Below are 20,527 nucleotides of genomic sequence, written 5' to 3'. Positions count from 1 at the left end.
TATTATTAGCCAAATCAAATATTTTATATCATTAGAAAATAAGTACTTGAACCAAGTTTCGATCACTAGAAAATAAACACTAGAACTAAGTGACAGCTTATTATTATACATACATACAACGGTGCACCATAGAGCTTAACTGCAGTAACACATTCAAAGATTGAACGATTAATTTGAAGTAAACATGGACGCATGAAATTTCCCAGAGACGCTGTTATTTTTATTTTATTTTTACTCGAGTACTTTTGACAAGCTTTGAGAAACTGAAGCTTTCAAGGAGGGAGATACAGGACTGTCTCCGAGAAATACATCAAAAAGAGCATAAGTCACATTTGCCGATTCAATTGTAGCATCCGCGGTAGATGGAATCCCTTCTGATGAGACAGAAACCTGAAATCACAAAATTTAGTTTGAACAGTTTTTCGCAAGATAGCAAAAGTGAAAAGGATTGAAAATTAACTTACAAGCAATTTGGAAGGGGTCAACCAAGTCAAAAAAATGAAAGTTCCTTTCTTAAGGGGGCGATCTTGAAAGACGCTACGGAAAGTAGTCAAAGCAGTTTCATCTGCAGTTGTTGGTTTTGCAATTCTTGGTGATATAGCATCACTTAAGGCATCCCAGAAAGTTTTACCATCAACATCTCTTACAAGAACAATTTGCAATAATTTCTCGAGGGGAGCTGCAATTAGAAAATAGCATTTGCTTATCAACTTATTCTCTAAATCAGTGTTGTCAAATACCGGTCATAGCAACGCTATAGCGTAGAAGAATTTGAACAAATTGTTCTAGTTCCATGATACCTAATTTGGTACGAAGTTGTGAAATAGCGGCTATAGCGCTGTAGCATAGCTATTTTACGCGATCAGCCAGTGGCGGATCTTGACTAAAAATGTGGGGGGAGCCAAATAATTGTAACTTATATATACAAGTTGTTTCATAAAATAAACAGAAATTGGTATGTGTTGCAGTGGTTCTCAAGGCATAAAACCACCTCAAGATCAGTGGTTCGAGTCCCCCCAAGTAATTTATTTTTTGTGAATAAAATAAAAATGCATTGTAAATATGGAAGAAAAAGGAGACAAATGGAATCGGAACCCATGATCTCTCTGGCCATGATCTCTCTGGAATCGAACCGATGATCTCTCAACCAATTCTCCTTCAGTTTCCACTGCAACACTAGTGAAATACCATATAATTTGTGACTAATATAGTATATATACAAACCTGGGGGGAGCCATGGCTCCCATGGGCTCTTGAGAAGATCCGCCACTGCGATCAGCTATTGACAACACTCTAAGTATGTGAAAGTGTTTTTAAAAAGAAATAAATGGATATGAAATTGTTACATTGGAAAATGGTCTTGAACAAGGAAGAGTTCCCTTGAATAACATCTTTCGACTGCCCTTTCCAAGCATTCAACTCATTTACGATAGACTGGTTTAGATACAGTCCAGAAGCATAGACCTTGACGCCAATAATAGCAAAAACTTTTTCTCTGTATCCTGAAATAGGTGTTATTATCAATCACAGCTTAGAGAAAAGAAAATCTTCATATCAATACTTTATCGAAACCTACTAAATTCTACTAGACGGAAATAATTACGTGCAAAAAAAATCCAAAGGTTCGGCATACAATACCATTATAAACATAATGTTTTCAAGTTCATAAGTTGTATTAAGTTCGATTGCTATGCATCTAATTACAAATTTAACAAAATATCTAATTCTACAAAATGGACTATCAAAGAATGTAGCGCCTCGAAGTTTAACCTTAGATATGTATGAATCCATTTTTCAACATTCTTTTTCCCAAATAGAATCACTTTGCCTATAGTTACTGAAAGATACAGCTTATTATCAGGCTAGAATGACATACTAATTGACATGAAAATTCACAACAAGATTTTGAAAGGATCATAGATTCATAATTGAAAGTTCATGTCCATGAAAGTAAGTTCATCGTCATATCAATCAATCTAGAGACAAGGTTATGATCAAGTTAAAATACCAAAATCAGTGATCTCAGCATATCCACATTAAATTGCGACATTATATATCTTTTCTCTTAGAACTTAGTAAAAATAGACCATTTAAAATGTTGTCATGTAAATATTTTTTGACATGTCATGAGCATAATGTGATACTATGTTAACTAACCAGTTCCAAACAATGTTAATGAATCTGAGCAACCTGGGAAACTCAAAGATGTCTGAAATTTCACATTTGTTGCTGGTTCCTCAATGTATTCAGCATTTGCAGCTGCAGTATCCAATCATATAACCAAATACAAGTCAATTTGTATCATCAGTTAACAAAAAGACAGACTGAAAAAAAAAAGGATTTCGTTATAGTTTATAAATAAATGATCGGTCAGCTTTAGAAATAAATCAGAATCCTATCTACAGCTTAGCATACGAGATAATCATCTAGCGTTGAGGCCAATGTTTTAAAAACTGATTAGGCCATCAAACTGGCAATATCTCCGAGTCATGGTTCAGCTGATTTAAATAACTCAAACCAGGACGAAACCAAAGGTCAAACCAACTAACCTAACCATAGACGAAATCCATTAACATTTTGCAAACACCTTGAGAGTGAACCTATTATTTGCTATTATCCCCTCTGTCTATGTTAAAGAGAATTTTGTCATGACACATGACATGCAATGATTTCTTTTAATTTGTTTGCAAAATCATCAAAAGAAATATATGAACCAAATTTCATGCCTAACAGTCAGATATCCCCACTATACCTCACTTTTTCTACTTGTTTTAACTGTTTTGATCTACAAACACTTATGATCTACAAACACAGGGATGCAATATAAGATGAGCGCTATAGATATTTTATGTTGAGGAATCTAAAAAAGCTTCCATATTCGCCAAAAAAATATGTAGCATCCATTGAAGAAATTTCTTGTTTTACAAAGATAAGGCCTTTAACTTTCCCAATCTTTACAACTATTAGCTATTTCATGTAACTACTTCACAGAATAGGCCACAAATAAGTAGCACTATGAGGTATTATTTTAGTCAGTCCTACAATCAATCATCTCAAATTTGTTTCAACTCCTTGTCCCTACTTTTCAGTTCTTACAAATTACAAAATTACATGCTTTCAGTGTTTTTTGGGGACGAAAAACTTGTAGATGTGTAAACTTTAGGAACTAAAAAGTGGATACAAGGACTAAAAATAAATGTATAGATTTATATGGACTAAAAGATATTTAACCCTATTTTGAATATAGTTAAGCAATGTATCATCATGTCCACAAGTCCTAGCTCAGCTGGCAAAAATGCCGAAATTGCTAGGCTGGACTAAGTGACCGAGATTCAAACCCCGCTCCTCCACTTGTGTGTGTGAGTTTATGATGGTTTTTGTCATTTCGTCTATCAACTAAAAGAATAAAAAATGCAACATCCTTGACCTTGTTCAGTGTTGCAAATCCAACTAATGGAGACAATTCACCAATATATTATGCATTCATCAACTATCTCAGAAACTACAATAATAAATTAATTGACACCAGAATCTTCAAACTTTTCACTTTCTCTTTTACTTTTTGGCCTTCAAAAAAGGCGAATATTTTGCTGTGAAAGTTCAAAGATCAAAGTAAATTCCAATCTAACCATGTTAGCCCTCCAATCCAATCTGCAAAAGTTTATTCTCTATAAAAACTAATTAAACATGATTCAAAATTTGCTTGTACTTTAACATTTAATTACAAATATATAAAAATATTGTATATCAATCTAACATGCAGTGGCATATAAATATAATTAATAATATACACAAATGCATCAATGCCATTAAAGTTTGTTCTCCATTCTGCATTATAATTTGTTTAATAAAATAAATAATAATAATAATAAATTTGAAAATAAATGATAATGACAGCATAATCTAACCAGCAGATGAAGATGAAGCAGCTTGTGGAAAGAAACGGGGGTGTCTTTTAGAGGTGTTGTTGAGAGAGAAATGCAGAGAGGGGGGTGTGAATAGTGAGAAAGAGTGAACATAGTTTAATGGCTTTGAGATTCTTTTGTCAACATAGAATCTTGTAGTAGAAGATGAAAAACATAGTGGTGTTGAAGCTGCAACAGTTGCGAACATTTTAAGGATTTTGTGTAATAAAATATTGAGATTGAAGGGACTGAACTTGAACAAGAACTATAACTACTTTCACTTCGGTTTTTCCGCTGTAATCTTTTGTCTATCTTTTTCTTCAAGTAAATTCCTTTTCATTTTTTTTTTCCAAGTGGTTAGATTTTTCATTTTGTTAAGTAAATTAATTTATGTTAGAATTGATTTTTTTAACTAGGTGCGTAAATTTATTTATGAAAAAAGAAAAATGAAAGATTGTAGGACATAAACATTACTCAATAGAATAAAAAAGGGGTAATAGTCATTTTAGTCCCTCAATATTTAATGATTAGTCATTTTAGTCTTTCATTGTATCAAAATCTCAAAATAGTCCCTGATTGTACATTATGTTAGTCAAAATAGTCATTGACACTAAAATAACCTCTCATTGTTCACAATAACTCTTTTCATATAGGGACTAAAATGACAATAAATATGTACTTATAAGGACTAATATGACAGTAAGTAATTATATTGGAGGACTAATCTGATAATATTAATGATATATTTTAACATTAAGGACTATTTTGACTAACAAAATGCACAATCAGGGACTATTTTGAAGTTTTGATACATTGAATGACTATTTTGACTACTCATTACAATTTCAGGGACCAAAGTGACTATTATCCCAATAAAAAAAAAACACTCATTTCTATATTCTTGAATACATTTCTCTCTTAGGGTGTGTTTGGTAGAGGAGAGAAGTTGTGAAGAGAGAAATATGTAAGAGAGAATATAAGAAGAGAGAAATAGGTGAGAAATAGAGTAGATTTAATAGATTGTTTGATATAAGAGAAAGAGATGAGAAATAGAGAGGAGAGAAGTGTTGATTCTATTTAAAAGGACAAAAATAACCTTGACATAAAAAATCTAAAAAAAATTAATTAATTCCATAAGTTACCAACCCACCATTCATAAGCTTGTTTTATGAATCAAAAGCCCATTTTGATCTCCTTCTCTCCCACATGTTGTTCATGCCGTTGTCCCCCACCCCCATAAGCTTGTTTTTCTTCTTATTTAGTTTGAATATCAGTTTGAGTTTTCTTTATAAGAAAAAAAAAAAAGTTTTGAGTTTCCTTCTCCCTTAAATCAATCGTCACCCATTTGTATGTATATATCATTGCTGAAGTGAAGTTTCAATGTGCCAGATAAATTTACTGAGAAGTGGAGAACCAATACAACAATTTAATAAAAGAATTGTTTTAGTTGAGAACCATTACTGAGATGTTTTAGGACCTTTGCAATTTTGAGATCTGAAATTGAACTGGACAAAGAAGACAAGGGTAAAAATGTAAAATTAAAAAAGGAGCCGCTTTCTCTGCTCTTTCTTCGCACATCCAAGAAAAAATAAAAAACATGTGGGTCCCACCTTTCAGTCTTCTCTCTTTCACACTTCTCTTCAAACCAAACAAGAGAAGTTTAATCTTTCTCTTCAACTTCTCTCTCCCTAACTTCTCTCTCTCTTATTTCACCCCTACCAAACAGACCGTTAATGTACCCAAAAATAAAGTACTAAAAAGAATATATGCATCACTCCAAGCGCCAACAATACGCATATTAGAAAATGTATTACATTATTTTTTGGCTTCATTCTTCAAATCTCCAGCAGCATGTAGTTGTACTAGAGCATGTACAAAAACTAGTTCCTTAGTGATCATTGATAATGGCTTCGATTGATGCAAAATTTTAACTGATCTAGTAGTAATGGGAATACTCTTACGTTCGCGTCTAAAATCTTTATTTACATGCCTTAAAACAAAGGATTTTTGCCTACTAATTTATTACGGACCTCAGTTCGAAAGTTAAGACTCACTTCAAAGACTTGCAAACTAACATTCCCTTTAAACCCACCAAGCTTTGATGTGGATCCCTCACGTGATTGAATATTTTGTGCAACACGTGAACCACCACTTCTAGAATCTTTATCTATGATAACCTCATCAATATTAATTAACTTGCATTTACCTCATTCTTTTTTTCTTTTGTATTTTATTAATTTGTTTTGCTCCTGAAATTTCGGTTGAGATGCACTACTCAATTGCTTCTTCCTATTATGTCTTTTGACCAACATCTAGGGACCAAAATCTGATGGAATATCTTCCTTGTTTGTTTGCTAAATTTTGTCATGAACTAAAGGGTCTTCATCGTAGATTTTAGGTTTACTATATGATGCAATTTCGGAATCTGAACCCGTAGACAAAATTGTATCTTTTGTGCAGGCTCCATTTCATTAGGTGAAGAAACCCTCATAAGATTAGAAATTTGGGCCTTATTCATCTCTTTATTGACATCAAACAGCTTGTTGTCATAACAAATTCCAACCTTGTGGTCATATTTCCCACAACTAAAACACACAACATGTAATCCTTCCTAATTAAGATTAAGAACAAGACCTAAACCATTCACAATGAACATTGGAATGAATTTCCTGTCCATACATATTTTCACATAAATACGGGTCCACCTTCAACGTATTACTCAATGTCTACCCAACACGCGAGAGAAAGTTCCTATTATAAAATCCATAGAACTATCATGAATTCTTACCCACACTACATACAACAACATATGTAGTTGGCATTGTCATTCACCATACAAAGGTCTTCAACATTGAACAATCAAACAATGACCAACAATAAAAGAAGGCTCTTCAAAAAGAGTATGTTGTAATCTTTCTCAATAGTGGAATGCACCATAAAATAGCTAATGTGTGAGATACTAATTCAACACAAGTCTTAAAATGCAAGGGTACACCACTCATTTGGTGATGCTATTATATAAGATCTAGGATCACTCATATTCAAAACAAAAATCTCATTCGTCATTAAATAACTTATCTAACATTCTTGCCTAGGTATGAATCACTAAATTGATTCCTCACATTTGAGCCACACTTAAGCCACAACATCCAAATTTGGTTCAATCACAAGTCACTTCAACTCTTACCGACACTAATTTTTTTTTATCTAGGCTCACCATAAATCATTCTCTATTATCTCTCACAAGTAAGGGTTGCACGTTTTTTCTAGACAAATCTCCATTTCATAGTAATGTTCATAACATGTAAAGTTTTACGACTATATGCTCAAAGCTTGTCACATTCCTCTCCCCTCATTTTATTATGACCACTTAATTGGGCAAAGTAACGGTTATCTCTAAGCATCATGATCACTTATCCTACAATTCATCACAACACAATGCATCTGGTGCAGTAATATTAATAAAAGTAAAATGGTTCAAAATTGTACGCATGAGAGTGGTGTAGAACGATGAAAATCAAAGAAATACATGGTTCTCTTAAATGGTGGTGGCTTCGCACAGAAGGCGAACAAGATCGTATATGTGAGATCCCGTTCACTCAAAAACCCTAAAATTCAATTGTTGACTTAAACACCTATACTCATAATTCTGATTCAGTTTCAACGATGATTCGACATTAAGAAACATAATAAACATCAATTCAAGTAGATTAACATCAAAATTAACAACACTTTTCATTTCTACTTTCACAACTTAATCACTAACATTGCAATTTTCACATATCAAGTAAAACTCATCAAGACATAGCAATTCAATTACAGCTATCCTTTTCACCCGTATATGAGTCCTTTGGGGACCACTCCATCTTACACATTTATTTGGTTACATAGACTAACAACTAAAATCTTTCCATTTTTTTAATGCTAGGATTGAAGGACTTTTTCAAGACTCCTTGCTTACACTACCAAATAAAAAAATCTTCCAATCTTACTTCCCTTAAAGGATTCAAACAACATCAATCAATTCGTCACTTCAATTATTTAAACAGCTTACAAAGCATTTACAACACAAAACATAGATCTAAAATCAAAGTATCAAAAACCATATTCGACTCATCGAGTCTAGTCATAAATATTAACAAATCATAATGTAATTAATCGATAATTTATGACAAAATATTATATAGGTTTTTAGTCCCTCTTTAGAGTAAATTTAGAGTAAAAGTAGTTAGTTTAAATGTATTTCAGTTAGGTTTTGTAAAGAATTCAATAGAAAATCATGAAAAGGACAAGATCCTGAAAATATGCTTGAAACCAACACGTCTTTCAAATATACAACAATACTTGGAATTACTCATTTACAGGATTAACCATTCATGGAATACAAAATTCACTCAATTCAAACAAATAGTCAATTAAAATTTAAAGAATGCATATGTTCACAATTGACTCAATGTAAAATATAGGTGTCATTGACCCACACATGATTGAAAATCGACCCTTCCATCCTGATGGACAAACCAGTCTCTACCATCACTATTGTGACATTCTAAACACTAATGTAAAATACTTAACAAAATAAATTAGTTTCAAAAGAGATTCATTGCGGATTAAAATAGAGTATCAAAATTTGTTTTCAAATATAAGGCTTCGAAAGCCACATTAATACTTAATGAATTAATTTGATAAAAATCTCATAATTTTTTAACAATTTTACTACCGCTCGTCCTTTTTTATCTTACAAAAATCACGAATATTAAGTAAAATCGTTAGAGTAATAAATTTGTCACAAATGTATCTGGCTACTTTTAAATTGCCTTTTGTGCATAAATATATTTCTATATTAGTCAAGTAGTCTAGTAGTTAGAGACTCGTCTTTAAGGTGAATAAGTAGGGTGTTCGGAGTTCGAATCTCAACCTCTGCATATAGTATGTAATATCTCTACCAACTGATCTAAGCACACAAGGATTGTGTATAAATATATTTATCGTTAACTTTTCATATTTCAAAATACATTGATCGTATTAGTATAGGTATTTTTGGAAAAAGAGAATTAAATATGTATATAGAAATTTGTAGATGGAATTATATTTAAAGACAAAACTTTTTTTATAAATAATTTTATTATCATATACGAAAGAGAATATATTCTTAGAAAATGTTAATGAGTGTCATAAGGACACTCTTTAAAAATTTATAATTGTAAGATTTTGTAAAAATATACATATTTAATACATTAAAAATAAAAATATTTAACTTTTTAAATAAGAGAAACGCTAACTAATGTTTGGGGCACTAGTTAATGTATTATAAAAATATATGTTTATCTTAAAAATTGTGAATTTTACTTTTTAAAACATGAAAAATTGTTCTTTTATTGCTAACTTTATCTTTTCTTTTTATATTTAATCGTTTTCAATGTACAACTACTTCATCCGGTCCTTATTATAAGAATAAAAACCAAAAAAACATCAAAGCCAATGCAATCATTAACTAATATACTCCCTTCGTCTCACAATTATTGTCTCTTTAACATTTTTTCTTTTTCTCAAAATAATCGTCACTTTACAATACCAATGCAACATTTATTATTTATTTTTCCACTATTATACTCTTATTTATTGAATTTCATCCAACTTAATTACTCCACTAACTACAATTAATAAGGGTGTTTTGGCAAATGCTACTAATTTTATCGTTGAAATCAACATAATTAATCATTTTTTTAATAATCGTGCGCAAACCTTAAACGACTAATATTGTGAGACGGAGGGAGTAATTTTTTGTATATTTTTACAAATATACTCTTATAAAAAGTTGTGAAGTATTAAATACATCTGTTAATATTAAAAACAAAAATATTAAATAAGCGATAGAAAAGTCTTTTAATCAATGACTACATCTTAAAAGTTGTAATATTTTCTTATAATTAGAACCAATTTTTTTTTGAAGGAACCAAATTTTTTTTATAAAAATTCCTTATTTACATGATGGAAGGGAGTACATTGTAGAAACTTGCTTATTTACATGACACATACACACACAAGGCTTAACCAAGAGTCCCACATACACACACAACGGTTCTCATTCTCCATTCACCGATAATATGCACCCACCCCATGCTACTTCCATTTCCAATAAAAAGACGAAAATCTAAAAAGTAGATCATCAAATTGGAGAGTAAAAAACACACAAGTACAACTCACAAGTCACATCACATGACATGGGGCATCTACCTTTTTTTACTTCTACCTTTTTCCTTTGAAAGTCCCCACATCAACTTGTCTCAATCTCAACGTCTCTAATTACTAATTTGCCGTTAATGTATCCGTTAAACCTTACCTCACATTGCTTTTCACCAACCATTGTTTCCTTTTTAAACCCCCTCTTCATTTCCACACTCACTCACACACTCCCTGCACTGCCACTGAATAGTATAGCAGTACTAACATTAGTACAAGGCTGCAGACAAGGCATCATAACATCATCAACCAACCATGGCTAAACTACCTCTTCTCTTTTTCCTTCTTTTCTTGTCTCTCAAATCAGGTATGCATGTGTCAGATTTTCTGCCTTCTTTAAATTTGTTTGTCTCAATATTAGTTCTTGTTTGTTGAGTTTTAATGTAATGTACTACATCTACATTGGTCTGGTCTCATTTTGTTTTTTTGGTTTGATTTATTACTAGAATCTGCTTTGGCATGTATAAGCATCCTTATAATGAGTATTATTATGCAATATTTTCAGTTACCAAAATTTAAAAAAAATTAGATTGTACTATATATCAATGAGTATATACCAAACTTATGTTCAAATTGAACCGGACTCGGATCACTTAAACAATGTCTCGAATTCGAGTTTGTGAATAGAAAAATGTAATTTACGAAGTTTTTGGGTAAAAATTAGTCATTGACAAGTAATATGGTTAATTACCAAAAGAAAATGTTGTAATTGCTTCTTATAATAATTGATCTCAAAGAGTGTGCTTCTCCTAAAAATTTCAGGTTCGATTCTCCTGCTGTTTAAGTGGGCTAATTTAGCTTCTTAAAAAAAAAAAATTGATCTCAATAAACATCACTTTTATTGTGCACATTAGTCCAATATTTAGTGATATTAAATATCTACATGAGAAAAGTAAGCTAAACAATTACCATTAACCAATGAATTAAATATATAATTTTTTTTTTGGGTAAAATTAATCAGGTTTACAAATTAATTCACATTTTACTTATTTTTTATTTCTTTCCTCTTTTGACATGTGCAGGAGGGAATATGATCATGGTTAATGGGCAGGTAAATATTAATTTCTCTTGTAATTTCTAGAACCAATAAATTACATTAAAAAAAAATTTATCTAATTAAATTGTGTAATGATTTATGAAAAACACAGAAAACTTGGTGCGTGGCAAAGCCTTCATCAGATCAAGCAACACTTTTATCCAACCTCAATTATGCTTGCTCTCACGTTGATTGCAGATTTCTTCAGAAAGGATGCCCCTGCTCTAGTCCTGAAAATCTCATGAACCGCGCTTCCATCGCCATGAATCTCTATTATCGATCTAAAGGAACGGACCATTGGAACTGCGATTTCAGAGGATCTGCTCTGATTGTTGTGACTGATCCAAGTAAGTCACATAACTCATTGTGTTGTTTCATGTTCTAGATTAAATAATTGTTCTTCTAAAATCTAAATGAAACATTGCCTTGACATCGAAACCAATCATAGTTCTAATTTTCGGACTGCAACCATAATTGCGGTCTATGCAACAACATTGTAACTGCAATTATGGCCGCATCGACTTCATTTGCTTGTATTTTTCCATAATATTGATGTTCACATGGTAACTACAACTGGTGGTTGCAACCGCAATTTAAAACCATCAACCAATTTACAAGTTTGATATGACTTTCTAATGTGACATTAATCTTTTTCTCATTCTGAATTGCAGGTTATGGTAACTGCATTTATGCATAGAAATGGACACGTCACTAGTACAATATACAAGTATAGTACTACTATAGTATGCTATTTAATTTATTGGGTTGTCATTTCAAACCATATGGATATAGGCATATGCTACGCTACATTAAATCAGATGTGCCCTTAACTTTGAAGCATTTTGAGTCCAAAAAAAAATACTTTGAAGCATTTTGAATAAATTTTTCCATCTAAATTTTGCACCAATTAATGTTAAGATACTGATTAAATTTCATTATTAATTTGTACCCATCCGTTCATTTTTAGTTGTCGTCTTTTGGTTTTTTATTGTTAAGTGTTTTTCTTTCTTACTCACTCTCTTCGTATATTCATATCATATGTTCGTTCAAAATGTTTAAATAATTTGTTAAAAAATTTAATCAGAGATTTTAAAATAATTTTTGGCGGAAGCTTTTTGGGTCGACAACGTCTATCATGAACGCTATCAAAAGCACTGTATGTGACAAAACGTTTAGATTTATATGAACTATGAACAAAGTTAAGAAATTTAATGAAAACGATTTAAATTAACTTGAAAAAGTTAATATGACTCTCTCTCTATCTTACACACACACACTCTCTCTCTCTCTCTCTCTATATATATATTGATTTGATGAATCAAGGTTGTTATGAAAACTAGTAATTACCGATTATATGCACAACTATCTAGTTTTCCAATTCAGCACTAATAATGGTACAACTTGGTTTTGACAATTTCACAAACACCTTGCGTGCAATTTGCACCATGCTAGATTCAAACCTTAAAGATTCAATTTTTCTGCAAGTTACAAGTTTAAAACCCTTGTAACCTAGTTTATACAAAGTAGTAGCAGAAAAATTAAACTTTAGGATTCACTCTTTCTTGCTCAAATCACTTAAAGGTTCAACCTAGAAAATTTATTTTCTGCATAAGTTATAACAATGAAAAGTAAAAGAGATAGAGCGAAGACGATGAACACAAAGATTTATTTAGGTAGTTCTCCAATCGACCTCGTTATAGGTAAATCTTCCTTCAATTCCTCAATTCCAAATGGAGTTGAGATATTGACTGCAGTTGAAAGTAGTTGTTCATAAGAAGTAAACCAAAATCAAACCGGCCCAATTGAATCTTCAATCAAGATAATGATGAATTGTATTCTTCTTCCTTTGATCGTCAACCAAGATCAAGTGCCCAAACCGTTCAAATGATCATTCGGTCGTTACTCATTTGCAAGATCTTATGTCTTCAAAGTCTTCACCTTGATTAAATCTGATTGCAACGATTTGTGACAAAAACCCCCAAGTTCAAATACTAATTTGGGAGGAAAACCCTAGTTTGTTTTTCTGAGAAATCCCCAAGGAACTTTATTTATTGATTCATAAAAGTCTATGTAAAAAAACCAAAAAGTTCTTAAATCCGGAGTGTATGTCTCGATCAATACTAGTGTATGTATTGATCCATGCTTTTGTAGGAAGAATCCTTGGATTCATCGCTGTTATTGGAGCACCGGTATCCATGTAAGCTATGACATTCTTAGGATGAGAAAACTTTGATGCGAGGATATGAATTTTTGACACAAGGGATATGATGAGTGGATAAAGTGCTCCATATTTATTTGAATGAGTAAATAGGAAAATATCCATTATCGCCTAACTCAATAAATCATCCTGCTTCAGACGAAGAGTTTTAAAGAACAAATATTGTTTCTTCATTAGCAGAGCTTTGTTCAAAATACAAAGATTTTGGATCTTCTTCTAAAGGTTGAATAGAGTTAATCAACTATATGAGCCTTTGTTGGTTTTATTAGGACAATTATTAGAAAATGTCCATTTTTCCAACAAGATTATTGTATCATTCTTTCAACGTGCATGTCTATTATTCTACACCAAAACTCTTCAATGATTTTGTAAGTATTTGTGTATGTTTTCAACGATTAAGTATCAAACCATGCACCAAATTTGAGAAGTCTTATTTCTCTAGCAACTAGTTGGTATATCATTAAGCGTGAACAAAGGGTTGCTATTTATTTTTCTCCCCTTTCAAAGACTGGAGTTTCTTCACCTTCAAGTGATTCCTAATAAAAAGATTTTTCCTCTTTTACATTAACCATAAAGAGTCTAGAAATATTCATATAATTATGTAAATTAATTACATAATTTTAATGCATTAATTACTATATAATTTCCTTTTTTATATCCTTAACCAGTGCCCCGGGGGCACCGGTTAGCATTTTCCTATAATTTTTTATATTCTAAGTTTGATGAAAAGGATCCCGAGGTTTTGTCATGAATATATTTTTGTATTTTTTATAAACAAATGGTGAAAATAGAAGAATAAAACTAGATAAAAGTGTATATCCCTTTTACATACAGCATTATATAGAGAAATACTAATATAAATCACCTTTATAAGTGATCTACTATGGACTAATACTAAAAAAATATATTTAAAACTTCAATGACGACATATATTATCTCTTGATAATAGATATTAAAGATCCTTCTCATTTTTAACATTGAAATAGTGATTTAATTGTTATCAATTTAATTTAAACAACGAAAAATAAATACGTAATAGGCATTAAACCAACATCAATCAAATTATTATCTTAAATGTAAATATGAAAAGGATGTAAGTTTTGATTTCCGATAATTTTAAATAGTGATCCTCAACTTCTTCCCTTCTAAAAACACAAAACATATTTTCCTAAAAAAAAAAATTAAAAAAAAAAAAACACACAAGACATATTCTGCTTTCATTCCCTTCTAAAAATTCTGCGTGAGACCCTCCCAACTCCATTACCCCATTGATCTTCAACTTCTTCCATAAACCAAACTTTAATGTTTGAAGTAAAAGGAAATTAAGGTAAGCTTATTCTATCATTTTCCTCTCTTTTCAATTTCTTAATGAAGGGTTAATTAAAGTTGTTGCATGTGTGTCTGTCAAAGAATGCTTAATTGAAACAAGAAGAATTGGAAGAGGATTTGAAGGATTGGAGCTCTTGTCCATCACTCTCATTTTTGTTAAGGTGGGTTCTCTATTAAGCTTGAATTTGAATTAGATAGAGCTGATTTTTTGTTACTAGTAGAAATGCATATTTGTATGTATGAGGAAATTAGGTTTAGATCATAAAATAGATGTAGCATAGTCACATAATTCGTAATTCGCTTCGGTACGTGGTATGGGTTCGGGCACGCGATACTCGACATGAGAAGAATTCGGTACGTCTGGGGGTAATAATTGATTAGATTGTTAGTTCTCTTTAATATACATTTAATGGTTGGAAAGATGTGAAAAATAGGTTCCTCATAGTAATTCTCATGCTGAGAGTAGTGAGTTGTCCTCCTCCTGTTGTTTTTGGTCGAGATGGTGTTACATTGCTGGTGTTATGAGAACTGTATTCCTATTTTGACACTTTTATTTCGGTACCTATTTGTGTGTTTGTTAACTAGAGCTGTAACCGTTCAACCACACGCACACAATCACAGAGAATCTCCAACCGCAAAATCGAAACAAAAATGGAAGAAAATGGCGCCATTGTAGAACAAAGCAAGTTCCGATCAGAATTCCTTCAAATCCTCCGTAGCAGACGACCTCCTCAAGGTACAGAAATTAAATTTCTACTAAATTCCACTATCTCGATAGCTATACATTCATTACGATTCTTTGTTTCAGTTCCGTTAACCGTTGAAATCGCTAAACCAGTGACAAATCCTACTCATCAGAACACTTCTCTATCAACCGAAGAGGTTTTCTAGTTTTGCCACTCATTCCATTTTCTTCTTCGTTTCATTTGCTTGTTCAATTCGGTAAATAATTTTATAGCAGGAGGTTTTGAACTCTTGTTCAAAGATAGACATTGAGAACTTCAAAGAGCAGGAGGTTTTGAAGTCTTGTCCAAAGAAAGAAGTTGAGAACTTCAAAGATTTGCTCAAGGAGGAGAATCTCTATTTAACTATAGAGGTAATTATAATTAACAACTAATTTGATTTCTCACGAGTTGAATTTTTAATAGATGTTTTTTTTTATTACAATTCTTGATAAAATTCATAGATGAGAGAAATATATATCAAAATATACTGATTAATGAGATAATTCTTGTGTTGATTGTGTGGTAGGATATAACAAATCTTATATAGACAATGAGAATAACTAATTAGTCTAACTTAACTAACTGTGTAACTAATTATTGTAATTAACTATTACTAATTAACTATTACATCTATGGTTGATTTGTAGGAAGGAGATCAAGGACGGTTGCCATTGTTGATTTTGAGCTTGAAGGAAATTGATAAGCAGAGAAGAAGACCTGCAGTTGTTTTCATTCACGGTACAGACACGTATAAAGAATATCTGCGTCCTTTACTTGAGGTTGTTATAACTGCATTTTCTCTGCTTCACTCATCGCTCCTTTTGTTTTACTCTTAAAAAATAAGATTTATGATTGATTAGCTTATTAAAAAAAAAGGATTTTTGATTGATTATAATCATGGATTTTATTCTTGTATTTGGTTTCTATTTTTGTTCTTCGTGTTTCAGGCATATGCTTCACAGGGATATATAGCAATTTCGGTTGATTCTCGTTACCATGGTGAACGTGCTAAGAACGCAACCACCTATCGCGATGTATGTGTTTGCTTTGCTTTCTTTTAGTTCTAATATAAGCAGTTATAAGGACACACCACATTAACACATTAGATATAGATAATAATTTAAGAAAATAGAAGTGATCATTGGTGTTGTGTCGGATACCGAAATATGTCGGACGTGTCTGACAACAAAGACACCTGCAATCTAAAATGTTGGTGGTATATATGTTTCAATCTAGGAATTGCACTATGTTATTACGGAAAAAGATTTAGCTGATGCTCAAACTTCAATCTACTCGGAGAAAAAAATAAAAACTGATTTAAAACTCTTTTTCTGAAATAGTTACTACTTTAAATTTAAAACTGATCATTTGTTTTTCAATTTTGTCTTGGTTACCCCTCCGGGTAAAAAAAAACAGGCTCTTATATCGGCATGGAAAACCGGAGACACAATGCCATTCATATATGACACGGTAAATTCCTTCCTTGTTTATCATGCTACTTTGTTGTTTGACTGAGCCACTCTGCGCCCCAAATGATTTGGTTGATCCGTAGCTCCATTGATGGTAGCATTAGCGCAGTTTGAACCCATGATTACTTTGGTTTAGAAACTATGTATTATACTATTGTTCTTTGATCTGTCAGGTGTGGGACTTGATTAAATTGGCAGACTATCTAATAGAGAGAGAAGATATAGATCCCTCTAGGATAGGAATCACTGGAATATCGCTTGGAGGTTGGTTGAGAGAAGTTGAGAGGAATGTATTCGATACCAAGTTTGTTGTTATGACACATCCCTTACATAATTCCTTGATTCAGGAATGCATGCATGGTTTGCTGCAGCTGCTGATACCCGCTATGCTGTGGTTGCTCCTCTGATTGGTGTTCAGGTGACATTGTATTATCGAATGAAGCTTATATTTAACAAGATGTGCTTCTGAAACAACAATTTCAACATTTTTGTGTCGTATACTTGCAGGGATTTCGGTGGGCCATAGACAACGATAAGTGGAAGGCTCGAGTTAACAGTATAAAGCCTGTTTTTGAAGGTACAATCATGTATTCTGAATGTGCCTTGGTAATTTGTACATCCTAATGCTCTTAGCCTCTTGGGTCAATGTATGCAGTGGCACGTGATGATTTGGGCAAAGATGCTATTGACAAAGAAGTGGTGGAGAAGGTGAGCTAAGTTTTTATCATTCCAATTATAATTGTCTCGAGACTCCGAATGAATTCCAATTATACGTGCACTGCTTTAACAAAACATGCTTTGACAATGGTTGGTGCCGCGGTACATTAATAAATGCTAGTTATTCATCCCCTGGACAGAATTTCCATATAGAGGTTTGTCTTTGCAGTAGATACTAACCTCGAGTTAATATTATTGAATCAGGTGTGGGATAGGATTGCTCCCGGTTTAGCTTCCCAATTTGATTCCCCCTACTCAATTCCATCTATTGCACCACGTCCTTTGCTTATTCTCAATGGTAAGATCCTTGTATTTATCGTTTATTCAACACTTTCAAGTTGTAGTTGGTAGCAATATTCATATGCAAATTGATGTATTGAACGCACTACAATACAAACTTCGCACATCTTATGGATATATCAATTAGCAAATTTAGATACTTGTCGGGGTTTTGAATTTGACTTGAAATTGAAGCATTTGCTTGGGTGTTCCGAACTCCAGGTCCGAAAGATCTTAGGTGTCCCCTTGCCGGCTTGGAAATTCCGAGGGCAAAAGCAAGCCAGGCATATAAAGAGTTTCACCGTGTAGATAATTTCCAGGTATGTATCCATATTGTATGGACTTCCATCATCAATTTGAAAAGAAAAGAAAAAGTTTAGATTGATCATTGGCTACAACCTGAAATTTTGATTTCTAATGTTGCACCATTAAATTTTGAACTACTCGTAATAATAGAAATGGTAATGAAGTCGCTTGAACTAAAGCTTTGCAATTGTTTGTTATGACATGCAGTTTAGCGCAGAACCTGGAATTGGGCACCAAATAACGAAATTCATGGTGAAAGAATTGTCTGATTGGTTTGACAAGTTTCTAAAGCCTTAACTTGTGCCGTGATTGTAAAATTACAAACGATGTGTGTCGTGTTATGATTTTCTGTTTAATGTATCCTCTAGGCCGTGTTATTATCGCAATAAAATGTAGAATCATGGTTCTATGTGTGTCCAACTTATGCGAAGGATACATGATTCTTTTCTGCTTTGGATGCACACTCCTTTAGAGTGAGATTGGTTAAGGGAAATACCAGCAAGAGTGTAGCAAGAGATATGAGCATTTCTCTTGATTGGCAAACCAAAGTCATGAGTTCTAATATAGTGATCCAAAAACGCTTCGATGAAACGACACGAGTGTCTTTTTGCTTAACCAAAGTCCTGAGTTCGAATCTAAACTTGGATATGCAACAATGTTAAAATTTTTAGAAAACATCTGCCATCCATTTAAGTCTTGCAAGACTCGATAGATTATTCTTCACAGTTGCACACAGAAGATACCTTGTTTCAACAAAAAAAAAATTAAAGAAATGGTAAACAGAGATGAAGAGAATCCTTCAGGGGTAATCCTTACAATGCCACATAAGTTGTATTGATAGAACATATAAACCGTTGTAACTTAATAGATAGAATAAGATAATAAATAATTAAGGGTGCTATAAAAGAAAAAAATTATAGTTATGCATGTAAAATATAATAAAATTTATTGGTTGTATGTTTTTTTTTTGAAGAGACTAAAATGAATTATATTACCACACCAAAAATGGCCTTCCTGGCACAAGGTGTACTAAGGAAGAAACACCAAAACAAAAGAATTCATACAATATTTACAAGGCAAACGCCGCCACCAAAAAACACACCAAAAGAAAAGAGTGCAACTAGCCTATGCCAAGAGTAGAAAACGGGCAAAGCCACCAACCATGGTAATTGAGGGGTAGACTAAGATATTTCCCCTTCAACCACATAAAGGTTAGAGACTTAATTTTATCCGCCACCTGCGGCATAGAGCAAATTTTGTCATTGAAAATCCTATTGTTTCTTTCTTTCCAAATTTCCCACACTGTTGCAAACCAGATAACCTGTAAAATGGAACATCTAGACTTGGCCAATCCACCAATGAAACCGAATTGATAGAAATGATTTGCAGCATCATAAGGCTAAACTGCGGTTAAGCCAAGCCATAGAAGAATATGATGCCAAACGGATCCAAAAAAATTACAATGAAAAAATAAATGAGAAGATGTTTCCACCTCCCCACAACCACCAACACACAACTGAGCATCAGAACCAATAACATGTCGTCGTAAAAGATTGTCTTTAGTAGGGAGCCTGTCACGGAACAGACGCCAGACAAATAATACCACCTTTAGAGGAACATCCTTGTGCCACAGAGATGATACAGGCACCACTAAGTCTACAGGAGCATTAACATTTTATTGGTTGTATGTTAATAGAAAGTTCTAAAACAACAGTTAAAAATGAATTGATGGAATATATTTTAAGAGTAAAAATAAAATAAAATAAAATAAAATAGAGCATAATGTATATTTGAAGTAAAGAATAATAGCAAGAGAATGTATTTGTAAGGGTTCTTTTTTCCTTTTTTTTATTTTTTTTATATCTTACTCTTTTTTCTTTGCCAAAGTTTTACTTTTATAGATTTCCTTGACAATTTTAACGAGGTAGATGTTAAGTTCTGTTGGTTATCCTTGTCTACTCCCTCCAAGTATTTTGGTATCTTTCTTTTTACTTTTATTTAATAATATTTTTGGAGTGTTGCAAACTTGCAATATATGTCACGGCCAATGGATGTCAAAATAGTTGAGTTATTTTTGTATTTTTTTAAACAAATGATGAAAATAGAAGAATAAATCTATCTAAAATTGTGCACCCCTTTTACATATAGTATTATATAGAGAAATGCTAATATGAATCACCTTTATAAGTGGTCTACTATAGACTAATGCTAAAAAATATATTTAAAACTCCAATGACGACATACATTGTCTCTTGATAGTAGATATTAGCAATCCTTCTCATTTTTAAGATTGAAATAGT

The 20,527-nt window shown here is 32.3% G+C and overlaps 3 protein-coding genes across 6 annotated transcripts; 2 read left to right on the top strand and 1 right to left on the bottom strand.

Annotated features, from left to right (window-relative positions):
- Window positions 1–2: 2 nt before the first annotated feature.
- On the bottom strand, window positions 3–4,146 carry FAP3 (Chalcone-flavanone isomerase family protein). Its single transcript, XM_085745379.1, has 5 exons — window positions 3,909–4,146; window positions 2,158–2,259; window positions 1,347–1,502; window positions 465–679; window positions 3–390 (listed from the first exon to the last, which is right to left on the bottom strand). Exons 1-5 carry the CDS (start codon window positions 4,111–4,113, stop codon window positions 232–234), a joined length of 837 nt encoding a protein of 278 aa, XP_085601505.1. The 5' UTR covers window positions 4,114–4,146; the 3' UTR covers window positions 3–231.
- Window positions 4,147–10,295: 6,149 nt separating this feature from the next.
- Window positions 10,296–12,150, top strand: LOC146949313 (Carbohydrate-binding X8 domain superfamily protein). Its single transcript, XM_085745377.1, has 4 exons — window positions 10,296–10,455; window positions 11,171–11,199; window positions 11,297–11,531; window positions 11,856–12,150. Exons 1-4 carry the CDS (start codon window positions 10,404–10,406, stop codon window positions 11,879–11,881), a joined length of 342 nt encoding a protein of 113 aa, XP_085601503.1. The 5' UTR covers window positions 10,296–10,403; the 3' UTR covers window positions 11,882–12,150.
- Window positions 12,151–14,615: 2,465 nt separating this feature from the next.
- On the top strand, window positions 14,616–18,676 carry LOC146949312 (uncharacterized). Of its 4 annotated transcripts, none has more exons than XM_085745376.1 (15): window positions 14,616–14,729; window positions 14,844–14,892; window positions 15,353–15,467; window positions 15,540–15,613; window positions 15,693–15,827; window positions 16,104–16,235; window positions 16,404–16,490; window positions 16,873–16,926; window positions 17,099–17,189; window positions 17,273–17,343; window positions 17,433–17,502; window positions 17,581–17,633; window positions 17,847–17,940; window positions 18,144–18,241; window positions 18,435–18,676. In XM_085745376.1, exons 3-15 carry the CDS (start codon window positions 15,383–15,385, stop codon window positions 18,522–18,524), a joined length of 1,134 nt encoding a protein of 377 aa, XP_085601502.1. In that variant the 5' UTR covers window positions 14,616–14,729; window positions 14,844–14,892; window positions 15,353–15,382; the 3' UTR covers window positions 18,525–18,676. The 4 variants fall into 4 exon arrangements, with proteins under 4 accessions (XP_085601502.1, XP_085601500.1, XP_085601501.1 ...); XM_085745374.1 differs by having other exon boundaries at window positions 15,690–15,827; XM_085745375.1 differs by having other exon boundaries at window positions 14,813–14,892; window positions 15,317–15,467.
- Window positions 18,677–20,527: the final 1,851 nt, after the last annotated feature.

The sequence above is a fragment of the Medicago sativa genome, chromosome 2 (genome assembly GCF_051527215.1).
Source record: "Medicago sativa cultivar Bolivia chromosome 2, Bolivia_mono, whole genome shotgun sequence".
NCBI lineage: Eukaryota > Viridiplantae > Streptophyta > Magnoliopsida > Fabales > Fabaceae > Medicago > Medicago sativa.
Note: the sequence above shows the minus strand (reverse complement) of the source record. Positions and strands in the feature narration are given on the sequence as shown.

Excerpts from the sequence above, each read along its gene's own strand:
- FAP3 (XM_085745379.1), bottom strand. The coding sequence starts at position 4,113 with ATGTTCGCAACTGTTGCAGCTTCAACACCACTATGTTTTTCATCTTCT. Across the intron at positions 2,260-3,908 it reads TGCTTCATCTTCATCTGCTG|CTGCAAATGCTGAATACATT; the intron begins GTTAGATTATGC and ends TGGATACTGCAG. Across the intron at positions 391-464 it reads TGACCCCTTCCAAATTGCTT|GTTTCTGTCTCATCAGAAGG; the intron begins GTAAGTTAATTT and ends TTGTGATTTCAG.
- LOC146949313 (XM_085745377.1), top strand. The coding sequence starts at position 10,404 with ATGGCTAAACTACCTCTTCTCTTTTTCCTTCTTTTCTTGTCTCTCAAA. Across the intron at positions 11,200-11,296 it reads TGATCATGGTTAATGGGCAG|AAAACTTGGTGCGTGGCAAA; the intron begins GTAAATATTAAT and ends TGAAAAACACAG. Across the intron at positions 11,532-11,855 it reads GATTGTTGTGACTGATCCAA|GTTATGGTAACTGCATTTAT; the intron begins GTAAGTCACATA and ends TCTGAATTGCAG.
- LOC146949312 (XM_085745374.1), top strand. The coding sequence starts at position 15,383 with ATGGAAGAAAATGGCGCCATTGTAGAACAAAGCAAGTTCCGATCAGAA. Across the intron at positions 15,614-15,689 it reads CTTCTCTATCAACCGAAGAG|CAGGAGGTTTTGAACTCTTG; the intron begins GTTTTCTAGTTT and ends ATAATTTTATAG. Across the intron at positions 15,828-16,103 it reads ATCTCTATTTAACTATAGAG|GAAGGAGATCAAGGACGGTT; the intron begins GTAATTATAATT and ends GTTGATTTGTAG.